General features: G+C 42.9%; 2 protein-coding genes across 2 annotated transcripts in view; both read left to right on the forward strand.

Annotated features, from left to right (window-relative positions):
- Positions 1-2,999, forward strand: part of col21a1 (collagen, type XXI, alpha 1) — a 67,315-nt gene extending 64,316 nt beyond the window's left edge. The window contains exon 29 of the mRNA XM_063191021.1: positions 1,424-2,999. Within this exon, the coding sequence (XP_063047091.1) occupies positions 1,424-1,608 (185 nt within the window). The 3' untranslated portion in view covers positions 1,609-2,999. The remainder of the gene's footprint in view (positions 1-1,423) is intronic.
- Positions 3,000-4,995: 1,996 nt separating this feature from the next.
- bmp5 (bone morphogenetic protein 5) overlaps positions 4,996-20,392 on the forward strand; it is a 29,313-nt gene continuing 13,916 nt past the window's right edge. The window contains exons 1-2 of the mRNA XM_063191024.1: positions 4,996-6,001; positions 12,385-12,577. Coding sequence (XP_063047094.1) covers positions 5,497-6,001; positions 12,385-12,577 — 698 coding nt within the window. The 5' untranslated portion in view covers positions 4,996-5,496. The remainder of the gene's footprint in view (positions 6,002-12,384; positions 12,578-20,392) is intronic.

A 20,392-nucleotide genomic window follows, 5' to 3' on the forward strand; every position in this document is an offset into this window, starting at 1 on the left:
AGCATACAGTCCCTGGAGCAATGTGGGGAAAGATGCCTTGCTCAAGGGCACTTCAGCCAGGGAGGGTAAGGGTAGTATTCGAACCGGCAAACCTCTGATCCTAAGACCACCTCCCTGACCACTTGGCCACGGCTGCCTCAGAGTAAACAAGGGATTAGCAACGTCACTGCAGACAGGGTGTGGGTGAGGGAAGATTTGGTTTGCTGTGAAGTGACGGGAAACACTCATTCAAACACTACTGATCTGGCGTAATTGCAGGGTCTTAGAAGCAAGTGAAAAATGTAATACAATGTAAACATGCTAATAGGCCTCAAACTAAAACAAAATTAGTTTCAAGTTTTACTTTTAGTTGCTTGTGGCAAGTGGCCTACACATTTAGTCAGACAAACTGTAGTGCCACCACAATTTGGCCAGAGCAGTTCATATTTTGAACCCTTTCATGCAGCGCCTGGAGTTCTTGTTCACAGTGGCTACGTTTACATGAGACATTTAATTCAGAATTAACTACCTTTAATTCTGAATAAAGCTTAATTCCACTTTGAACGTTAACGTTATGTAAACACTCCACAATTCAGAATTAAATGAAAGTTCAAACATCAAAGTAAAGTAATGAACAAAGTAAAGGCAGAACTATGTCATTCTGAATTAGAACGTCATGTGAACGTAGCCAGTGAGTCAGCGCCCTGGTGAGCCCATCTTCACCGCATAACAGGACTACTTGAACATTACAATCAGAACTAATGCAATTATCTGATTGCGAGGCTGAATTTATTTTACTGGGCCAGCCTCTTATAAGTATTCTCCACTGATAAATGTTGCGTTATGCATGATGTTTTTTCATCTTTCATGTGTGAAAGACACTGATGTGGACCAATCAGGGGGGCTGTGTTTCTCATGCACCAGGCATACGCACCAATCAGAAGCGTTGACTGAATACAAGTTGGAACACTGAATTGCAGTTTGGCTTAGGGTTTGAAAAATGACATTGCCAAATCAAATTGCAACTGAAATCTGTTTAGAGAAAAAATCATGTCAAGGTCATGCGGCCGTTGCAACAACATGCCTTGGGGTGCATTTCTGAAAGCATAGTTACTAACTACGTTGGCTACTTCGTTGTTTGCGATGCAATTTCCCATTGGCAACTACCCAAGTTGCTAACTGGCTAACAACTACACTTTGGAGAAATGCACCCCTGCAGAGTTCTAACTGTGAAACTCCCCACCATGTTTTGGCATTTTGTTTTTGTTTGTCAGTTTTCTTTCTTTTCTTCTTTTTTTAAAATCAGAGTTTGGGTGGTCCCTGTTGTTTGGGGGCCCGTGTTAAAAGTTTATATGCGTAAGTCACTGGCATTTCTCTGTCTCTCTGTCTCTGTCTCTGTCTCTGTCTCTGTCTCTCTCTCTCTCTCTCTCTCTCTCTTTTAAAGGTGCGATGGGACCTCCAGGGGAGGGCTCGGAGGGCCAGCCAGGTAAGCCCGGGCCCCCTGGCCATAACGGGGAGGAAGGTAAGAGGGGCTACCCTGGAGCTCCTGGCCAGCCGGGAGTCTGCCACCCGTCCATGTGCTACGGTGCGATGCGGAGAGATCCGTTCAGCAAAGGACCCAACTATTGAGTTCATCATCATCACAGTACTCTCTCACAAGATGCGGATGTTGTTGCCGGAAAAAAACAAAAAAAACGACCAATCACCACTCTTGGGGGAGACGACGAGGTGCTTTTGTGTACACTTTAAAAAAAGATTTAAAAAAAAAGAAAAAACAGGAACAGAATGGAAGAAAATACCGCAAATCTTTCCAATCTCAGGAAGATCTCATTTATTGTCAGGGTTTCCTCACTCTGGGAACCTGAGAGTACCTCTAACTGTATAAAATACAAACAGATCCGTTGTGTGAGTGCATTTCTATCATATTTAAAGCAACACCACAAACATGAACAAGCACTCCACCTCCTCTTTTGTTTAAAATCCATTCGCTTTCTTTTAAGTCATTTGCTTACGGTGAATGAATAATGGTGAGCTACGCTGTTTTGCTTCATGAGTGCAGTGGTGGAATTGGGTTGTACTACAACAGGCCAAGAAGTAGTTTGGAGAGATTTCTACCTAAGACCTCACCCTCTTGCTATAGGCCCATCCCCATGGCCGGCATGTCTGTTTCCTTGCTATCTAGCTCCCCCTAATGGATGGTGCCAGTAGAGCATCTGTCATCACAGCATGTGAGAATGGAATTCCAACCATTTATTTACATTCTGCCTCTGTCCAGATTGGCATCATTGACGTGCTTTGCCAAACGTTCTCTTCATGTAATTGCTTTTCTTCATTTGTTTGTTTGTTTATTTGTTTGTTATTCATGGAAAGCTCTTTCACTCCAGTACGGATCAGCAGATTGCGTCATGCTTGTGTTTTTCTATTTACTCATGTCCGTTTTCACCCATTAAATAAACACCACCTTTCCACTGTATGGTGTTTTTACTTTAATTTTTTTGGTTTACTTTAAGTCCAATTCTTTGCCTATTAAAACAGGCTTTAGCCAAGCATTGCATTAAAGCTGATATTGCGATGAGACCCATCTTAAATGTAATGATGATAGTCAACTCCGATGATCAGTCGTGATATGAGCCAGATCATGTTCATCAATATTGCCACCCACACTTTGCCTGAATGCAATGTTCAAATATTTATTATCTATGTATGAGTTATATGTCTTTTCATAAATAGGCTAGCCGTTTTTCAAGCTATACCATTGGTGTGAACTACAGTGGTCGGCTTACTGTGCATCTCTCTGCATCATCATCAACTGTTTGAAGTGCATGCCATCAAGTGTGAATCGATCTGATACCTTGTTTCTTGCTTTACATGCCATGCCCATTACTGTTTGTTGTTATTTATAAGAAGAAAAAAACCTGAATTCGATTATTGCTTTTTACCATTTTCATTTCTTGCCTAATTTTATTCAGGCTTCAACTGTGTTTGAACGAGTTTTGTATTGCCTTTTTGATATTATTAATTAAAACATTTTTTATTAAATTGAAATTCTTCTTTCATTCTGTCTGGTTCAGTCATGTATAACACGAAAGATAGTATGCTCCCCTCAGGAAAATTAGAAAATAATCAAACTATGGTAATTTTAATTTAATTAACCATGAAGGATTTTATCCTGAAATTGGAAACTCAACAAGTTTTATTAATTTGCGCTATGACTCTTTCATATCAATGGGACTATGGTTTAGTGCTGCTGGCATTTGCCTAAGGTATTTGTCTTGGCATTCAAGACCTTCAAGACATTGAGCATGTAGAAGAATACTAATCCAAAGTAGAAGTGAGCTAGATAACGAGAGTGTGTGCATGAACCTGGGGCTATAGGCATTCAAGTGTTGCCTTTACAACATGTATTATGTGTATATGTATTATATGTCTTACAATATTATAACTAATGGATCTGGTAAAAGCGTACATCATTATTTTAAAAAAGCATATATTATAGTATTATATATGTATTACAATATTAGAACTATTGGATAGATCTAGTAAAAGCTTCTCAGTCAGTGGCATTTCTCTCTCTCTCTCTCTCTCTCTCTCTCTCTCTCTCTCTCTCTCTCTCTCTCTCTCTCTCTCTCTCTCTCTCTCTCTCTCTCTCTCTCTCTCTCTCGCTCTCTATCTTTTAGAGGTCCGTTGGACCTCCTGGGTAGTAGATCACTCAATTTTATGAGCATCTACCACAAGCAATTGTGGCTTCTGTCTAATTGCTCAACATGCATATCATATGGTTTCAAAATCTGCAGTGCTAAATGATGCACTATGCTGAAAGATGCCGTCGTCGCTTGTAATGACGCCCATGGACACTAGATGCCACTGTGCACTAGTTTTGCACGCCTGGGACTCCCCTACTACATCCCATTATAAATGAATCATAGCCTATATTAGAGACCGGAATAAAATTCCTGTTGGTTCTCGTGTGTGGTACCCTGTGCTACGTGAAATTGAACCCATCAAGATGACCGGTCTATGTTGTGCGCAAATGCGTGAAAGGTAAGAATATGGATATGGATACTTTATGAAGAAGAGATTATGCTACCTCTACCCCCTCAAAACAGCGGCACTGAAACATTCTGTTGATAAACAACTCAGGTGGCTAACAACAAGGTAATCACAAAGTCATGGCTGCGTCAAATGCCAAATGACAAGCCGCCAATTGCTTCAGAGAGGAAATTGTAAAACTCGGGGACACATCATAGTTGGCTGAGAGCGCACAGTCTGGTTAAATGTACGACTACTACTATACCTACACCTTTTAAGGTGTTACGTGTGAGGATACTGTGGGTGCAAAATAGGCCTACATAAATGCAGGCAATAGGCTACGTATCTCCCACACGCAGGAGGGGACGTATGGCTTGCAGGAGACTGCCGCAGTTTGAACAATGGTCAGTGACCATGAACATGCCCCGAGGAAGGGCAGGTGTTGAGAACGTTTCACTGGGTGGGACACAACATTCAGTAAAGCCCCTGTATTTGGTTACCAGAACCTGTTCAAGCTTAAATGATCTGGGCAAGGCAAAGTTTGCCATGTCACCGAGTTGTTTGGATAAGGTGCAGTTAAAGTGGATAGGAAAAAAAAGTTTCGCGCGCTCAGAACGTATATGGACTGTAAAACAACAGTTACCTTTACGCGTACAAAGGACGATAAATTAACTTTGTTTGTTGTTGAAGAGAAATCTGTCATCGTGTACAATATATACTCACATTTTACGCCAAGGACGTGTTTGAGCCGTTTGAGTGTAGGCTACCTTTCAAACGAGCGGCGCAGTATTTTTCTTTGACTAATTAGCGGTGGTTTCGGATTTCAAGTGTCTCCCCTTTCACAGTAGAAGAGAGATGCCGTATTCATCCTCATGTCACCGAAGTTTTATTGCGGCCGGCCGCTAGAGGTAGATACCAAAAACCCCTGTGTGGGATGGACTACTGGTGTCGACACATTTCCCAGGGATGAAGTTCGCTGGCTCAAAAACTTTAGCTGTTGTGTGTGCAGGGTTCTTGTACTCCACATCAGCAGCCTCGAGCTACCTGTTCTGTTCTCACGTGCTCAAGCGGCCACTCAGTAGTCTTCTCATCTTAAAATTTATTTATAAGTATAGGCCATATCTCTAAGAGGATTTTCTCTTACAAACATTTTTTTTAACTCACTAAGAAACAATCTATTGTTTTAGTGATGTGATGTAACTTTGAGTAACTTTTTACAGCAAAGGATGGGATCCAGGAAGCAGGGGACAGTTGCTCTGAACTAGACTTTCTGCAGGTGATCTGAGGCGTCACTGGAAACAGGTGAAAAGAGCACATTCTGGGAGACTGCTCATGCTTGTTGTTGATTCATTTGGGATGTGAGGACCTGACCTGCGCTACTTACAGTGTTTGAAAGCCCAAGGAGAGTCAAGAAGTTGTAACTTATGGTTTTTGTGCTGTCATGGAAGTCGGCAAGAGATTATAGATTTGTTTTTAACGAGAATAAAGATGAAAGCCTTGACACAATTTGACCAGGCCACATTTGGACTACTGTGGAGTTGCCTTGGTTTTCTTCAGTGCGTTTACTGTGGTTTGGGAGACAACCATGTGCATTCCAGCTTTATTTACAGAAGGTTGCGTAACCACGAGAGAAGAGAGATTCAAAGAGAAATTCTCTCGATTTTGGGTTTGCCACATCGTCCCAGGCCCTTTTCCCCGGGAAAACAAGCCTCATCTGCTCCTCTGTTCATGCTTGACTTGTATAATGCCATGGCGACCGAGGAGGAAGACGGAATATTTGAGGCGACAACAGGCAAAGGTTTTAGTGGGAAAGTGGCGCATGGAAACTCGCGCAAAGGATTCTATAGTTCTGCTCCACATCATGGATATACCCGAGTCGCGCAGCCTTACCGCGCGGCGGCCCCACTCACGAGTCCAAGTCCACCTCTAGCAACTTCTCACGACACCAGCTTTCTAAACGACGCCGACATGGTCATGAGTTTTGTTAATTTAGGTGAGTATGTTGTGACAAGCGCTTTCCGTTCCGTGTGCACCCTTGACTGCGCTCGTGCGCCTTTGTGCGCCTTTTGTGCGCAAAAGCGAGTAGGGGTCATTTCTCGTTTTCCAAAAACAACCAGACAAGGGATCAGTAATTTCAGCGGCAATGTAAATACTAACTTTTGTCTTGCCATTTTCCATGCCAAGCTTGCAACTAGGTCAGAATATAAATATTAAGATATTTTTTACTAACCATTCAACAAACCTTGTGTGTCTTGCAGTGCATTAACAATTAACAAAAAAATATTTGAAATATAGGTCTATGTTGTGTAACTAGTCCATGGTGAAAAATATCCGTAAAGATCAAGTCATTCCCACCTGACATCTGGCCCTTGCCTTCAACATTACCACTGAGAGAACATGTGGTCCCCAGTAAGAGAAAGATGTAACATGGTGATCCAATGCAGGGCTACCATGTTGTAGCATTTGTTTCAAACATGTTACAGTATGTTAGAAAATGATCTTCCCAATTTGAGGTCCAAGACCACACATTTATGGTAGGCTACATACAGCCCCAAAGTAACTATACAATATTGTGTTTGAAATGACTCAATGGAACATTCACAACCTACAATATGGTGTTAGATGCATTACTCATTTATGAAAGTAATAAGAGAAAGAATGGTTATTTTCGTTGGTCAAGGAGCCTTGTTTGTTGTAGGACGGTATACAGATAGGGACATTTCCCTTTTGTGCTTTAAAAGATCCTCATAAAAATTTAATTGACCACAAGCCACTGCAGTCATGATCATTTCCCCTCTGGCACAATGTCTGGGGTTGCTCTGCTCTGGAGGTTTTGGTCTTCGGTGAGTTTGTGAGAAACAATGCAAACAAACAGCTTAAAATAACCAACCCGGGTCGCTCTCTCATGCTGGTAAAACATCAAGTGTGCGAGGAGGATGAGAAAGAAGTTCTTGCAGCATGAATTGCAGCATTCCATAATATTCCCTAAAAGTACATTTCCTCTTAAATAGAAATTTAAAAAATTGTAGAAATAAGAATGGTCTAACTGACCCCGTTAACTTCAGGGTTTCATGCGCTTGTTTTTAAATGCATTTTATTCTTCATCTTTGCTTTTCTTAATCTCTATTTATACATGTAGACAGTACAATGTGAAATCGTCAATTCTCTGCATACTGTTCTTCACTGAATGAAACCATTCTAAAAATAAAATTATAGCATAACAAGGACGACATATTTCTGTAGTGGCCAACGTAGTCTTAAAACACACAACCCTCCAATTTACTTGTGCAGCGTAATCACTAGTTGCATGTTACTTTATGACTTTACTCTTCTCCCTCTTTCAGTGAGACGCCAGCTATATTTGCTGTACAAAAAAAAGAAAAAGAAGAAGAATATGGAGTGTGGAGTGATATCCGTAAGATTTTTGAATGCTGATGAAACGCTTTGTGTGTACGTTAGAGCGCGAGCGGCACGATGATAAGCGTGATTAACACTCTACAGGTTCAGTAGCCGTGACCTTTCACCCCGCAGTTCATACAAACTTATCGAATGACTGTCTGACCTGGGGATAATTTGCCTTAATTACTTCCTGTTGTTAAGGAAAGGAAAGGGGTTGAGTTGAGTGAAGCCTGTTTCTTTTTTCTTTTTTTTCTTCTCTCCCTCCCACACACGGGCCCTCATGGCAGAAAGCCGTAATAAAAAAAGGAGCAAGCAGCTTTGTAATACCAGTAAGTGGTTCATTTACAGCTGGATATTGCTGTTTGTTCTTCGTCCATTAAAAAGGGGGTTGTGGTGCTTGTCCATGTACATTAAGGCTTGTTGAACCAGTCGAGGGCCCCCCAAATTGTTAGCTCAGTTGCGATGGCTGCCAGCCAGCCAACCCCCTTGGATTTGTAAGAGCTCAGAACAAGGACTTCCCGATAATCGATGATCAAAGAGGCATTCAGAGCGATATTTTAACCCTAATGGACAGTATTAAGGGGTGAAAATGGCTGCTGGCTGGGTGACGCAGGAGAGGTAAAGCCTTCACCTTGACTCTTTGCCATCTGCTTCGAGTTAGGAGCAGCGGGGCATGTGCTCTGTTGTGTTTGACAGCGTCGCACTTTTCAATTTAGAGACAATCACCCGCAACTGCCACATACGTACATTTCACTTCCCGCTTAGCCAAATGTTGTTGTGATACTTTGTAAACCAAGGCTTGTGAAAAATACTAAACTCAAACCATCTTCTCTTTTCCCCTCATCACGTTGCTCTTATACACAAAATCAGCCATGTAAAATGATACTTTCTGACATGTGTTTGTCTGTGTTTACAGAAAGGGAGTGATCTGAATAAGTTCGGCAACATGCTCCGACAACTGTTATTCCAATGCAATGTTCTAATGTAATCTTGCGTAAACATTTACAAAAGATGCAATCAAAATCTTTTTTGGGACCCAGCCGACCGGCTTCATTAGAAGGTCTTTGTGTCTTCAACCAAAGGCCAAGAAGAAGGCCTCATCGTGCGCAGCCTGGGCCACAAAGTCATTTAGGAGAAGGAGGAGAAGGAGAGGAGAGGAGGAGAGGTTGCTGACCCCTTTCTCTGATGCGTGATAGCATCCTCCATCCATCTACTGCTATCTCTTCACTTGCCAGCCCGTGTACGCAGCACCTCTGCTTGCAATTAGCGGAGAAGCAGGCGGGCAGCCGGGACTGAAGGCAGAGAGAGAGAGAGAGAGAGAGAGAGAGAGAGTGAGAGAGAGAGAGAGAGAGATAGAGAGAGAGAGAAAGCGAGAGAGAGAGTGCCCATCCGGTAGAGCAATGCTTTTCGCCCTCTGACCTCCGAGCGTTAAGTAACCACAGGCTTTCACTGTAGATAGGCAGACGCACGGCTGAAACGGAGACCCAGTTTGGTTTCTCTTTGTTTTTATCTCCTAAGCAGTGACAGACCCCCACTGGCCTCCCCTCACCTCCTCACCTAGGGCTTTTTACAACTCCTCACCCGCACTTGTGTGCATTTTATTTCCTCTTGCAGGAGGTGTGTGCGTGGGTTTTTAAGAGCTTAAGAGTCGAGTGTCTGGCATGAAAATATCGCAGGCCACATCTTCATGTCAACGTGGTGGACTTGTGCGATGGTGAATTTGGAAGTACAGACACTTAGAGTTCATGGTGGCCTCCTCCGTAATTGTGCATGTCTTGAGATGCGTTTGAAGGTGTGTGCGTCTGAGTTTTTAAGAGCTTTAGAGTTGAGTGTCTCACATGACAATATCCCATGGCACATCTTCATGTCAGTGTGCGGACTTGTGTGATACTGAATTTGAAGGAACAGACACTTATGTGGTGTCCTGTAATCAAAGGTTTCAAAAGTAAAAGTAAATTCCTGCGGTAAGTACATCAGTAGCACATGATATTACATAGCTATTACACCATTTACTCTAATTGCCCTTTGGGGATGAATAAAGTTACTCTGCTCTACTCTGCTCTACTCTACTCTACATTGTACCTAATGAGGTGGATAGACTGTGATGTTACTGGCCCTGCCGTGGCCAAGCGGTAGGGCACTCGCCTACCATGCGGCTGACCCAGGTTCAATTCCCGGCCCGGGTCCTTTGCCGGCCCTTCCCCGTCTCTCTCTCCCCACTCACTTCCTGTCACCACCTTGACTGTGCTATGATAAAAAGTAAAACAAAAAAAAAGACTGTTGTTACTGAAAAACACTAAAAACCCACTTAATCCAAAAAAACATCAAGAACCCACCACAAAGCGCAGAGTCAGCTGATGATAAGACAAGTACACTGGGCTATTAGTTTTTATTCTTTACTTTTATTGAACCTTTATTTTACCGTGAAAGACCCGTTGAGATTAAAACATCTCTTGAACAAGGGGGCCCTGGTTACTCAGATAAATTACCTCTGTTGGAAGGAAACTTTGTTTCTCTCTTTTTACTTTTACTTTTGACACCTCTGCCTGTAATTGTTCATCTCTTGAAATGCATTTGATTTGAGTTGGGTGTCTCACATGAAAATATCGCACATTGCATCTTAATGTCAGTGTGTAGATTTGTGCGATAGTGAATTTGAAGCACAGTACATGGTGGCCTCGAATTGTGCATCCCTTGAAATGTGTTTGAATTGAGTTGAGCGTCTCACGTTGTGAGAGTGAATTTAAAGCACAGACACACACTAACATGGTGGCCTCTGTAATCGTGCATCTCTTGAAATGCGTTTGAATTATTTTCCGTCCAGTTTTAACTTTTGGCAGGCCTGCCTTTAAACACTTCCATAGATTAATGCCTCATCTGGGACCTGGGTCTCACTCACTCACGCCACGGCTGGCTAGGATGCAGTTCAAAGTAAACCACAAATGGTGCGCCTCCAAACTTTTTCCTGGACAGGGAGTCAATATTGTTGGAGAAGTAATTTCTGAGAGGGCCCGTCCGTCGTCCGCACGTCTGTCCGATCCCCTTCGTTTCGCGACGTGAGAGAGAGGCAAAGGGCTTGTGTCATAAATTGAAATTGGCCTGTTTTCCCCTAACTGACAGCTCATTCATCACGAGCTTGGGGAAGAACCATAGCTGGATTGGCCACGAGGCATACAGGGCATTTGCCCAGTGGTGTAGTCTACTTTTCTATGGTGGGTATACTGTATATTTGAGCATTTTTTGAAGTGGGTATACTGTATATATTTGTGCTATTCAAAAGAATGGATCAATCAATTTTAAGTGGGTATACTGAAATCCCTGAAATTTAGAAGTGGGTATACTCCGTATACCCGCGTTCTACGTAGACTACACCACTGATTTGCCCGGGGGATTGATGATGATTTTGGCCTGGTCCTCCCGTCAGTGTAGTGGTATCAGTCCTCATGCCACTACAGCTGACCTCTCCTAGTCAGATTTTTTGTCATTTTACCTGTATGGTCAAAATAGCTCGTAATAGATGACTAAAGATATTGTCACTCACAGGCTTCATTGTCTCTCTCAATCAAGTCAAGTCAAGTCAAGTTGGTTTTATTGTCAAATTCTTTACATGCGCTGGTCATACAAAGAATTGAAATTACGTTTCTTACTCTCCCATGCAGACATAGACATAGGCTTTAGGTGTGGACATAGACAATTAGACATAGACAATACACATACATCAATGTCTGGCAGACCGGTACGGTAGTGTTATCAGTCCTCATGCCACTACAGCTGACCTCTCCTAGTCAGATTTTTACAGTCATTTTACCTGTTGTGGTCAAAATAGCTCGTAATAGATGACTAAAGATATTGTCACAGGCTTCATTGTCTCTCTCAAATCTCTAATGATGGGCTAGACCCGAAACGTTTGTCCCTTGTTTGTCGGTTTTGATTTACTTTGTTCTGCGTTGTTTAATACAGTTTTTTATTTTGCATTCAGCTCTTGTGTGCGACTCCTTTCTTCCTTTTCGCCTCTCTCAATGCCTGGCAGACTCGGTACGGTGTTGTCTGAAAATGCCCGGCCTGATTATTTGTTCCAGTCCAGCCCTGGGGAGACCATGAAACGCAGCACAGTGGAGGGCCTGTCTGGAGGCGGGGGGGCGGGGGGGGGGGGGGGGGGGGGGGGCAGGGGGGGGCGGGCGGCTACCTGTGTTCAGCGGGGAGATATCATGGCCTCAAGACTGCTTTTGTTGGTAGTCAAAATGTTTGGGTTAGCCAAGGAATGTTAAAGCCATTTGATAAATGGCTTTTTGAAGGCTTTGAAAGCTGACTGGACTGATAACTGTCTCGTAGTGTAGTGTGGGTGGGTGTGCCTTTGTGTGTGTGCTGGTGTGTGTGTGTGTGTGTGTCTTTGTGTCTTTGTGTGTGTGTGTGCATGCGTGCGTGCGTGCGCGTGCGTGTGTGTGCGTGCGCGCACGCGTGTGTGTGTGTGCAAAGAAAGATTCCCCTGGTGTTGCCTTCAAATACGCCAATCTCTGACAGGCTATTTTTTTTAAAAAGGTAGCTGCAGTAGTATTAGTGAGATCATCACACTACCATTTCACACCTGTCAATCTCTGTGTGTTTTCAAGAGGGACAAGGAATGCCAAATGGCTTTTTGAAGGCTTTGAAAGCTTTAGACTGACAACTGTCTGTTGTAGTGTGGATGTGCGTTTGTGTGTGTATGTGCTCCAATATGGCAAGCTATTTAAAAAAACAAAAACAAAAAAAATGGTACAGTAGCTGCAGTAGTAGCAGTAGTATAATCATCACACCACCATTTCACACATCTCAACCTTTGATGTGCGTTTGTGTGTGTGTGTGCTCCAATATGGCAAGCTATTTAAAAAAACAAAAACAAAAAAAATGGTACAGTAGCTGCAGTAGTAGCAGTAGTATAATCATCACACCACCATTTGACACATCTCAACCTTTGTGTGTTGTCTCTTCCCCCCCTAGTTGAGAGGGACAAGGAGTTCTCCCACCAGCGTCGGCACTTTAAGGAGTTCCGCTTTGACCTCACTCAGATCCCCGACGGGGAGGCGGTGACAGCAGCCGAGTTCCGCGTCTACAAAGACCACAGCCACGTGCGCTACGAGAACCTCACCCTGAAGGTCTCCATATACCAGGTCATCAAGGAATACCAGAACAAGTAAGTCTCTAACACACACATGCCTGCTCTCATAATGTACACCAGCAACTGTACAACTTTAAAGATTTTTTTTGTCTTTTTACGACTTTATTGATGTCATGACAGTTTGAGAAGTGGACAGGAAGCGAACGGGGAGAGAGATGGGGAGGGGTCGGCAAATGACTCGGGAATCGAATCCGGGTCGACCGCATGGCAGACGAGTGCCCTACCGATTGGCCATGGCAGGGCCAGGCGTGGGCCACTTTGTTGATGAGCAGGGCCACATTTTTTCATCGCCACAATCAGAGGGCCATATGACCACAGATCTGACTGCAGAGTTTCAGGTGGAGTTGGTTGAATGCTCACTGGCTGCCGACATTGTTGTTTAGAAGGTTCTCTTTCAGCCAACAGTACATACAATTACAATGGATTGATTCGGTAGTGCTTTTTTTTAAGTCTGGTCCTTATTATTATTATTTTGAATTATGTTTTGTCGGCGGACCGCACTGAGTGAGGAGGCGGGCCGCATGTGGCCCCAGGGCCTCCAGTTGTCCGTCCCTGATGTACCATGCATCATTCCACCAGTGTTAGACTTTTTATCTCTTTTTTTTTTTTTAAATAAAAACCTTTTTTTACTGCCATAGTACTACACTACTATTGCATTTCAATCTTGTTTAACTATTGAGACATTACAGTCCTGCATTGAATCTTTCGAAAAACATTGCGAGACCCTCACCCTGAAGGTTCACGACAGAATATCAGGTCATCGAGGCGTGCCAAAACAACTAAGCACTAACAAATGTTTAATCTCCTGTTCATAAACAGCCCCAGATTTCTTTTGACCAAAAACACTACATTGCCAAAACAAACTAATTTGTTTACTTACCTATAACCTGACCTTTACTTCTTGAAACAGTGTAGCCCTTTGTTTTCAAGCATAGAGCACTAATAAACGGACATAAACCATTTGCAAATGTTTGGGGTTTGTGAGTATTAATCCATTATTTTATTTATTTTTTAGCTTCAGCTTGCCATGTTGTGTTTTCGTAACACATAACAGAAGGTGCTCTGTTGTAGTTTTCCTTTGTTTTGGCGTTTCCCACAATGCTTTGTGGTTCAGAGTCAGGCCCTTTTTGATGGTGACAGTGACAAAAGCCTGTGGGCGCTCGGTGGTTTATGTTTTACCATTCAATTGTCCTTTCATAAGGAGATGAAAGAGGCCAGAAAGAAAGAAGTGGTCACATACATCCTCTCCTACTGTGTGTGTGTGTGTGTGTGTGTGTGTGTGTGTGTGTGTGTGTGTGTGTGTGTGTGTGTGTGTGTGTGTGTGTGTGTGTGTGTGTGTGTGTGTGTGTGTGTGTGTGTGTGTGTGTGCGTGCGTGCGTGCGTGTATATGAGTGTGTGTGTGTGTGTCTGTTGGAGCAGTCTCAGGTATCCACTTCAGTTATTGTTTATTGGTATTCAGACTCGTCTCTTTTATGTGAGTGGGCCCTCTCTCACCCCAACCCTAACCCTCACCAACCATTGCGTGGCACACTTAACACTCTCGGTAGTTTGACTCCAAGAGTTCCCCGTACTGTATGTGGGGCTGCGGTCTGTGAAACTGTATTAAAAAGCAGAAAAGAAAGAAAACCAAAGACAAAGTGGGTAACCATATCCCTAACCCTAACCCGGTCGATCCCACTTTGTCTTTGGTTTTCTTTATTTACAGCTTTTTAAAACAGGTTCACGGAATTGCTTTCAGGTCCTGTGGGCGACTCTCGTCTTCTCTTTCCTGAATCACTCATTGGGAATAATGCGCCGAGCGAAACTTCGTAGGAAAGACAAAGGTGCGGATGCCAGTTCTACCATCAGCTGCCATCTGTGAGGCATGCAGGTTTAGGACGAGACAAGAAGCAGATAAGCACAAGTACCTGAGGGCATGCTGCCTTGACAACAATGACATTCTTTTTTTTTTTAAATGTGCCTCTCTCTATCTCTCTCTCTCTCTCTCTCTCTCTCTCTCTCTCTCTCTCTCGCGTTCTCTCCCAGTTTGAACCTTTGAAACATATATCTGTCTCTGTCTCTCTCTTGAAGCATCTCTCTCTCTCTCTCTCTCTCTCTCGTTCTCTCCCAGCTTGAACCTTTGAAACATATATCTGTCTCTGTCTCTCTCGCTCTCTCTCTCTCTCTCTCTCTTGAAGCATCTCTCTCTCTCTCTCTCTCTCTCTCTCTCTCTCTCTCTCTCTCTCTCTCTCTCTCTCTCTCTCTCTCTCTCTCTCTCTCTCTCTCTCTCTCTCTCTCTCTCCCTCCCCTCCTCCTCTCTCCCTCACTAGTTATCCTCCAGCTAGAACCTTTGAAACAGCCCTGTAAAACCTGTGCTAGTTCTGTGAAACACTTTAGGCGGGCAATCATGCAGAAAATAAAAGGACATCCTGTTTGCACTAGCATGTGTCTGGGATCTGTCCGGACTCTTCCCCTCTTGTAGTGACGATTAGATGGCTCGTTTCAGGAAGTTTTAAGGGTGTAATTTGTCACCATTTAAACAGTGACAATGGCCTTCACATGTGTTTTTCCAAACTCTGTCCTCCTCCTCGTCAATTTCGGTTTCTTGTCAGCTTTAGCGCCCGGGCCGGGACACACAAAAGATGACTTCCAACAGATGATGCTGCCAAGGGTCCTTTTCAAACAGACCGACTAACTGTAATATCACACACAATGCTGCCTTCAACACAGTAATCACATAACATGCACGAACGCAGACACACATATCACTGATTCTTGAGAAAGTGGCTAAAATAGGTTGTAATGTTGACAGAAAAAAACTAAGTGAATTACAAAATTATATGGCATATCCTCGTAAGGTCTTGGCTTTTCAGAAATGCACAGGGCCAATCTCCCCATTTTGTATTGTCTTCAGAAATCGTGTTTTTCTCAGATCATACCTTGTTTTTTGTCAACACCGTCAGACACAATTAAAAGTAATTAAAATTGTATTGATTTGTTTGCATATGTATCTGGAGTTTTTAAGTGATTATGTGTATTTTTTGGTTCACACATATGCCTTTAAATGTTGAAAATTCACTTTTGTTCTATTTTAATACTGTTTCATGTGTTCTAATTTCAAATTATGCACCGTCATACGATGCTTACTTAACGCCTAAATAGAACAAACAATTTTTTGTAATTTCACAAATATTCGTGTAGGCTTAAATTGGCTATTACTTTGATAATTCAACAACTCCTAAGGAAAATGTTGTAAGCACATTGATTTAAAATGTCCAAAACTCCTTCTTACGGTGGTGACTTTTGAACTGACGGTGGTGACAGTAATCTGAGAGTGGTGAAAGTGGCCTAATTAGTACCTGCATTTAGCAAAATAAATAGCCCTCTCAAGTCAATGGCATCTTGCATAAACACTTCATTTTTGTGTGTGCACAGTATGTTTGTGCATGTGTTTTTTCTTCATTAGTTAGATTCTCTAGGAAGTAGGCCACTGGTTCTTGAAAATGTGGCAAAAACAGGTTTTAAGTTGTTCAAATCCAAAAAGTAGAGGTGTATTATCATAGATGTAGGTCTTGGCTGTGCAGTGAATGTATTGGCCAAGCTCCCCATGTTTAACATTTTTCATAAAATGGGCTCTTTCTTGTTTTGTCAACAGCGGCAGACAGAATTAGAAGTAAAAGCATATGTTTGCTGTATTAATGGGAATTACTTTAACAATTGAACATAACTGTAGATACTTATTGTATGCATATTCTTAAAACATGTCAAAAACACGTAAAACATGTGTTTTTTGGTGAACTCCATCAGATGTCACCACCGTCAGGTTTTCTGACAAAAAAACCTCCAAATGCACCTCAGTGGTGGCTAGAGTATCATTTTGGATCACAATTATTACTAACATGCCTAATAATATTTCATTAACCAGCACAATTTAGTGAAATATGGAACAAGATGATGAGTGGAACAAAATCTGACTGTGGTGACATCTGACGGTGTGAGACAAAAAAACACTCTTTTACATATTATGCATTGTTTGTTCACATTAGCCATTTCATTTTCGCTCTGTTTCTTGGGTGCTTCATACCTTTTCTGAGAAAGTATATATTAATTAACATTAATGTAATATAATACCATTAAAACCCCGACGGTGTTGACAGTTTATGGTTGGGACAGTACCAGTGTCCAAACAAATTAACAAATTGAGGACAAAATAGTAAACTTACAGGAGCTTCAGTGATGGTGAAGTATGCAGTAGAGCTAAAGGTTTGAAAAGGGGTCCTCAGTAATAAAAATTACCTTGTGCATACCTGATTTTATTGTCTTTTAGAAAAAATCTGACAGTGGTGACCAATATGGTGGACACATTTTGAGCAATCAGAAAACAATAGTAAATATTGTTTTACATGCACTATGTGCACATCTGTAGAACCACTTTAATATGGTCTTCCACATCATGGTGATATTGTTCAATTCTGTTAGTGATTTTAATATTTTAAGTCAATTGAAATGATGATGCTAGTCCTTGGGACAGGCGTTTTTACAGGGTGTGGACAGGTTTATAGCCATGAAAAGTAATAAAATTACACTTAAATATTTCAAACAACTGTGTATTTGAGTAACAGACCCCTTGGCCATTACCTGGATTCATTTTGTTCGTGAAAATTTAGTTGATTTTCAACAGAATTAGCATTTTACTGCAGGGACATGTTTTTGCCAAACTTTCAAGAATCAGTGATATTACACACACACATGGATGTACACAAACACACACACACACGACTAGCACAATTGCATACACACACACAGAATCACACACACAAACACACACACACACACACACACACACACACACACACACACACACACACACACACACACACACACACACACACACACACACACACACACACACACACACACAAATTACGGTCTGGTTTCTGGTGGGGTCTCATTGGCGTTGCGTTGCCCATTCTTTAACACAGACATCAGCCTCTGGGTAAAACACACGACTGACCTCCAGAGCCGTCTGTGTCATGGTGTCTGGATAGCTTCCAGCATTCAGTCAGGGCAGGTGGGCTGGCGGAGCTGGCTGTGCTGGCCATCTGGCATAGTGGGCTTTTCCCGGTGGGCCCTGCACCCTTGTGGGGCCCTATTTTCAGAAATGTAAAAAAATATTTTGTTTACATTTCTGGAAATTAGAGGTGCTCCGATCACCATTTTTTGGCCCGATCACCGATACCGATCACCAAAAATCTTTATCTGCCGATTACCGATCATTGCCGATCACAAAAATGATTTCCTATTTTTTTAATAGCATATTAATTATCCTTATTGAATACCATTTTTGCCCATAAACAAATCAATCTTAATTTGCACATGTCTATTATTAGGCTATTATTATTATTATTATTATTATTATTATTATCTTTCAGACTAGTGTTGGTAATAGAGTCTACAGTATTAATCAATGTATAAGTTATTGCATAGAATAACTAAACTATTTAAGATTGAATTGAAACTGAAACATTACATCAAATAGTCTTCCACATACGAGAAAAAAACAACCTGTCGCTTTAAATGAGCAGCCTCGTGAGGAGAGCCCCTCCCCTCTCTGTCACCGTCCACAGTTGCAGTGCTCCACTACCGTTCTGAATGTCTCTCAAGTTTTAACCACATCTGTCGCCATTTGGTGTTTCAGCGACTATCAAACTAATCGACTGACTGCCAATTACAACTTTGAAAACAATAATTGACATGTTTGTGCTGACAACGTGAAGTTGTCGCGTGCTGACCGAGGCAACTACACAGGTTATAACGTAAAATGGCTCACTGGCGAGTACTCAATCGCAAATTACATTGTCAGGTAAACGGCGCATGGATCGGAAAATCAGATCATTGTTGATGCAGATATGGTTATGAATGGTGGAAATGAAGGGGGGAATGGCGAAAAGTTATAGACAAGCAAAGATGCCTTCTTTTGGTGCACTTGCAGCTGTGCAGAGCCAGCGCCAGGTGTAAAGGCAAATGGTTGCGTGAGGAATTTAATATCTCTCGGATCGGTTTTTTGATCGGCATGTTTTTCCGATCACCGATCAGGCTATTTTTGGCCATTATCGGCCGGTCATGATCGGCAGCCGAGCAATCGGAGCACCTCTACTGAAAATAGGGGCCCACGAGGGTGCAGCGCCCACCAGCGAGTCAGTTCTGCACAGCTGATTTTAAGGGGGGGGCATAGTGGGCTTTTCCCGGTGGGCCCTGCACCCTTGTGGGGCCCTATTTTCAGAAATGTAAAAAAATATTTTGTTTACATTTCTGAAAATAGGGCACACAAGGGTGCAGGGCCCACCGGCGAGTCAGTTCTGCACAGCTAATTATGAGGGGGGACTTTAAGCCAAAAGTACCCGGGCCCTATTTCTCCCCCAGTCCAGCCTAGGTGGCTGGCGTGTAATGCTATCAGCCCACACGTACAGCGCAGCACTGCGGCGGGCGGGCGGGCCGGGCGGGTGCGAACAAAAGGAAATTTACCTCCGCCCCACAAGACACATGACCCACCCGTCATTTAGACAGCACAAGGCATTATTTGACATCTTCAGAAGACGGAGCGGAGGCAGGCGCATAATATAAATGACACGGCCGCACATAAATAAGCATAACTCACCACACACACACAGGGCCCGGGCGGGGATCGGAATCGGGGGAAACTTCGAGGGGCCCAGACAGACATGTTGTTGTTGTTTCCGAAAGCGGCTCCCGTCCCATCCCGTCCCGTGGACCCCCCCACCCCCACCCCCACCCTAAAGATAATCTCCTGTTGATGTAAGCGGATCCCTCTCGTTGGCTTTATTGACAAAGAGAGCCGCCGTAAAACAGTCACCAGCGCTGACTTTGTTATTAAAACACAGATGGGGAGTTTTGTCCAACCAGGATGATGAAGGTGGTGTGTGTGTGTGTGTGTGTGTGTGTGTGTGTGTGTGTGTGTGTGTGTGTGTGTGTGTGTGTGTGTGTGTGTGTGTGTGTGTCCGGGGGCGGGGGGGTAAGCTAAGGCAGTGGTTTTCGAAGTTGGGGCCGGGGACCGCTGGGGGTTGGCAAGTTGGCAGGAAAAGTACAGGCAACTATAGGTAATATAATTATTAACGAACACCAAAATAAGCCAAACAATTGTCCCATTAGTTAAAAGAAAGTAATATACCCCGGTAATAATGTATTGCATCTCTGAGCATTACTATTATTTTATATACCTCAGTGCGGAACTGATTCACAGATCGAGACTATGGTTGTGAAAGGGGGTGTGCAGAAAAAGGAATGTGGCACAGTCCATGTAAGGGGGCCCTTGGAATCTACCGGTATGGGGGCGGGTTGTCATGGTAGAGTTTGGGCAGTGGTGTAGTCTACTTTTTTATGGTGGGTATACTGTATATTTGAGCATTTTTTGAAGTGGGTATACTGTATATATTTGTGCTATTCAAAACAATGGATCAATCAATTTTAAGTGGGTATACTGAAATCCCTAAAATTTAGAAGTGGGTATACTCCGTATACCCGCGTTCTACGTAGACTACACCACTGAGTTTGGGTACCCCTGAGCTAAGGTTTGGATGGGTGGTGGGTGGTGGGTGGTGTGTTTGCTGGTCTGCGCTGGCACTGATTGGAATCACCCTCCAAAAAAGAAAACAGAGGAAGTAGCGCTGAAAGAAAAATGACATTATAGTAGTTACTACTGGGCATGTTTTCAAAACACAATTTAGCCTTTAGAGAGATCTTGTCTGGAATCTAACAAGCCGTCAGCACGATGGGAGGGCTGTGTCGGTGGTGGGGAACACTTGAGCGGCGGTTACATTTAAAAACCAAACT

This window comes from Engraulis encrasicolus, chromosome 24, assembly GCF_034702125.1.
Source record: "Engraulis encrasicolus isolate BLACKSEA-1 chromosome 24, IST_EnEncr_1.0, whole genome shotgun sequence".
NCBI classification, from domain to species: Eukaryota; Metazoa; Chordata; class Actinopteri; order Clupeiformes; family Engraulidae; genus Engraulis; species Engraulis encrasicolus.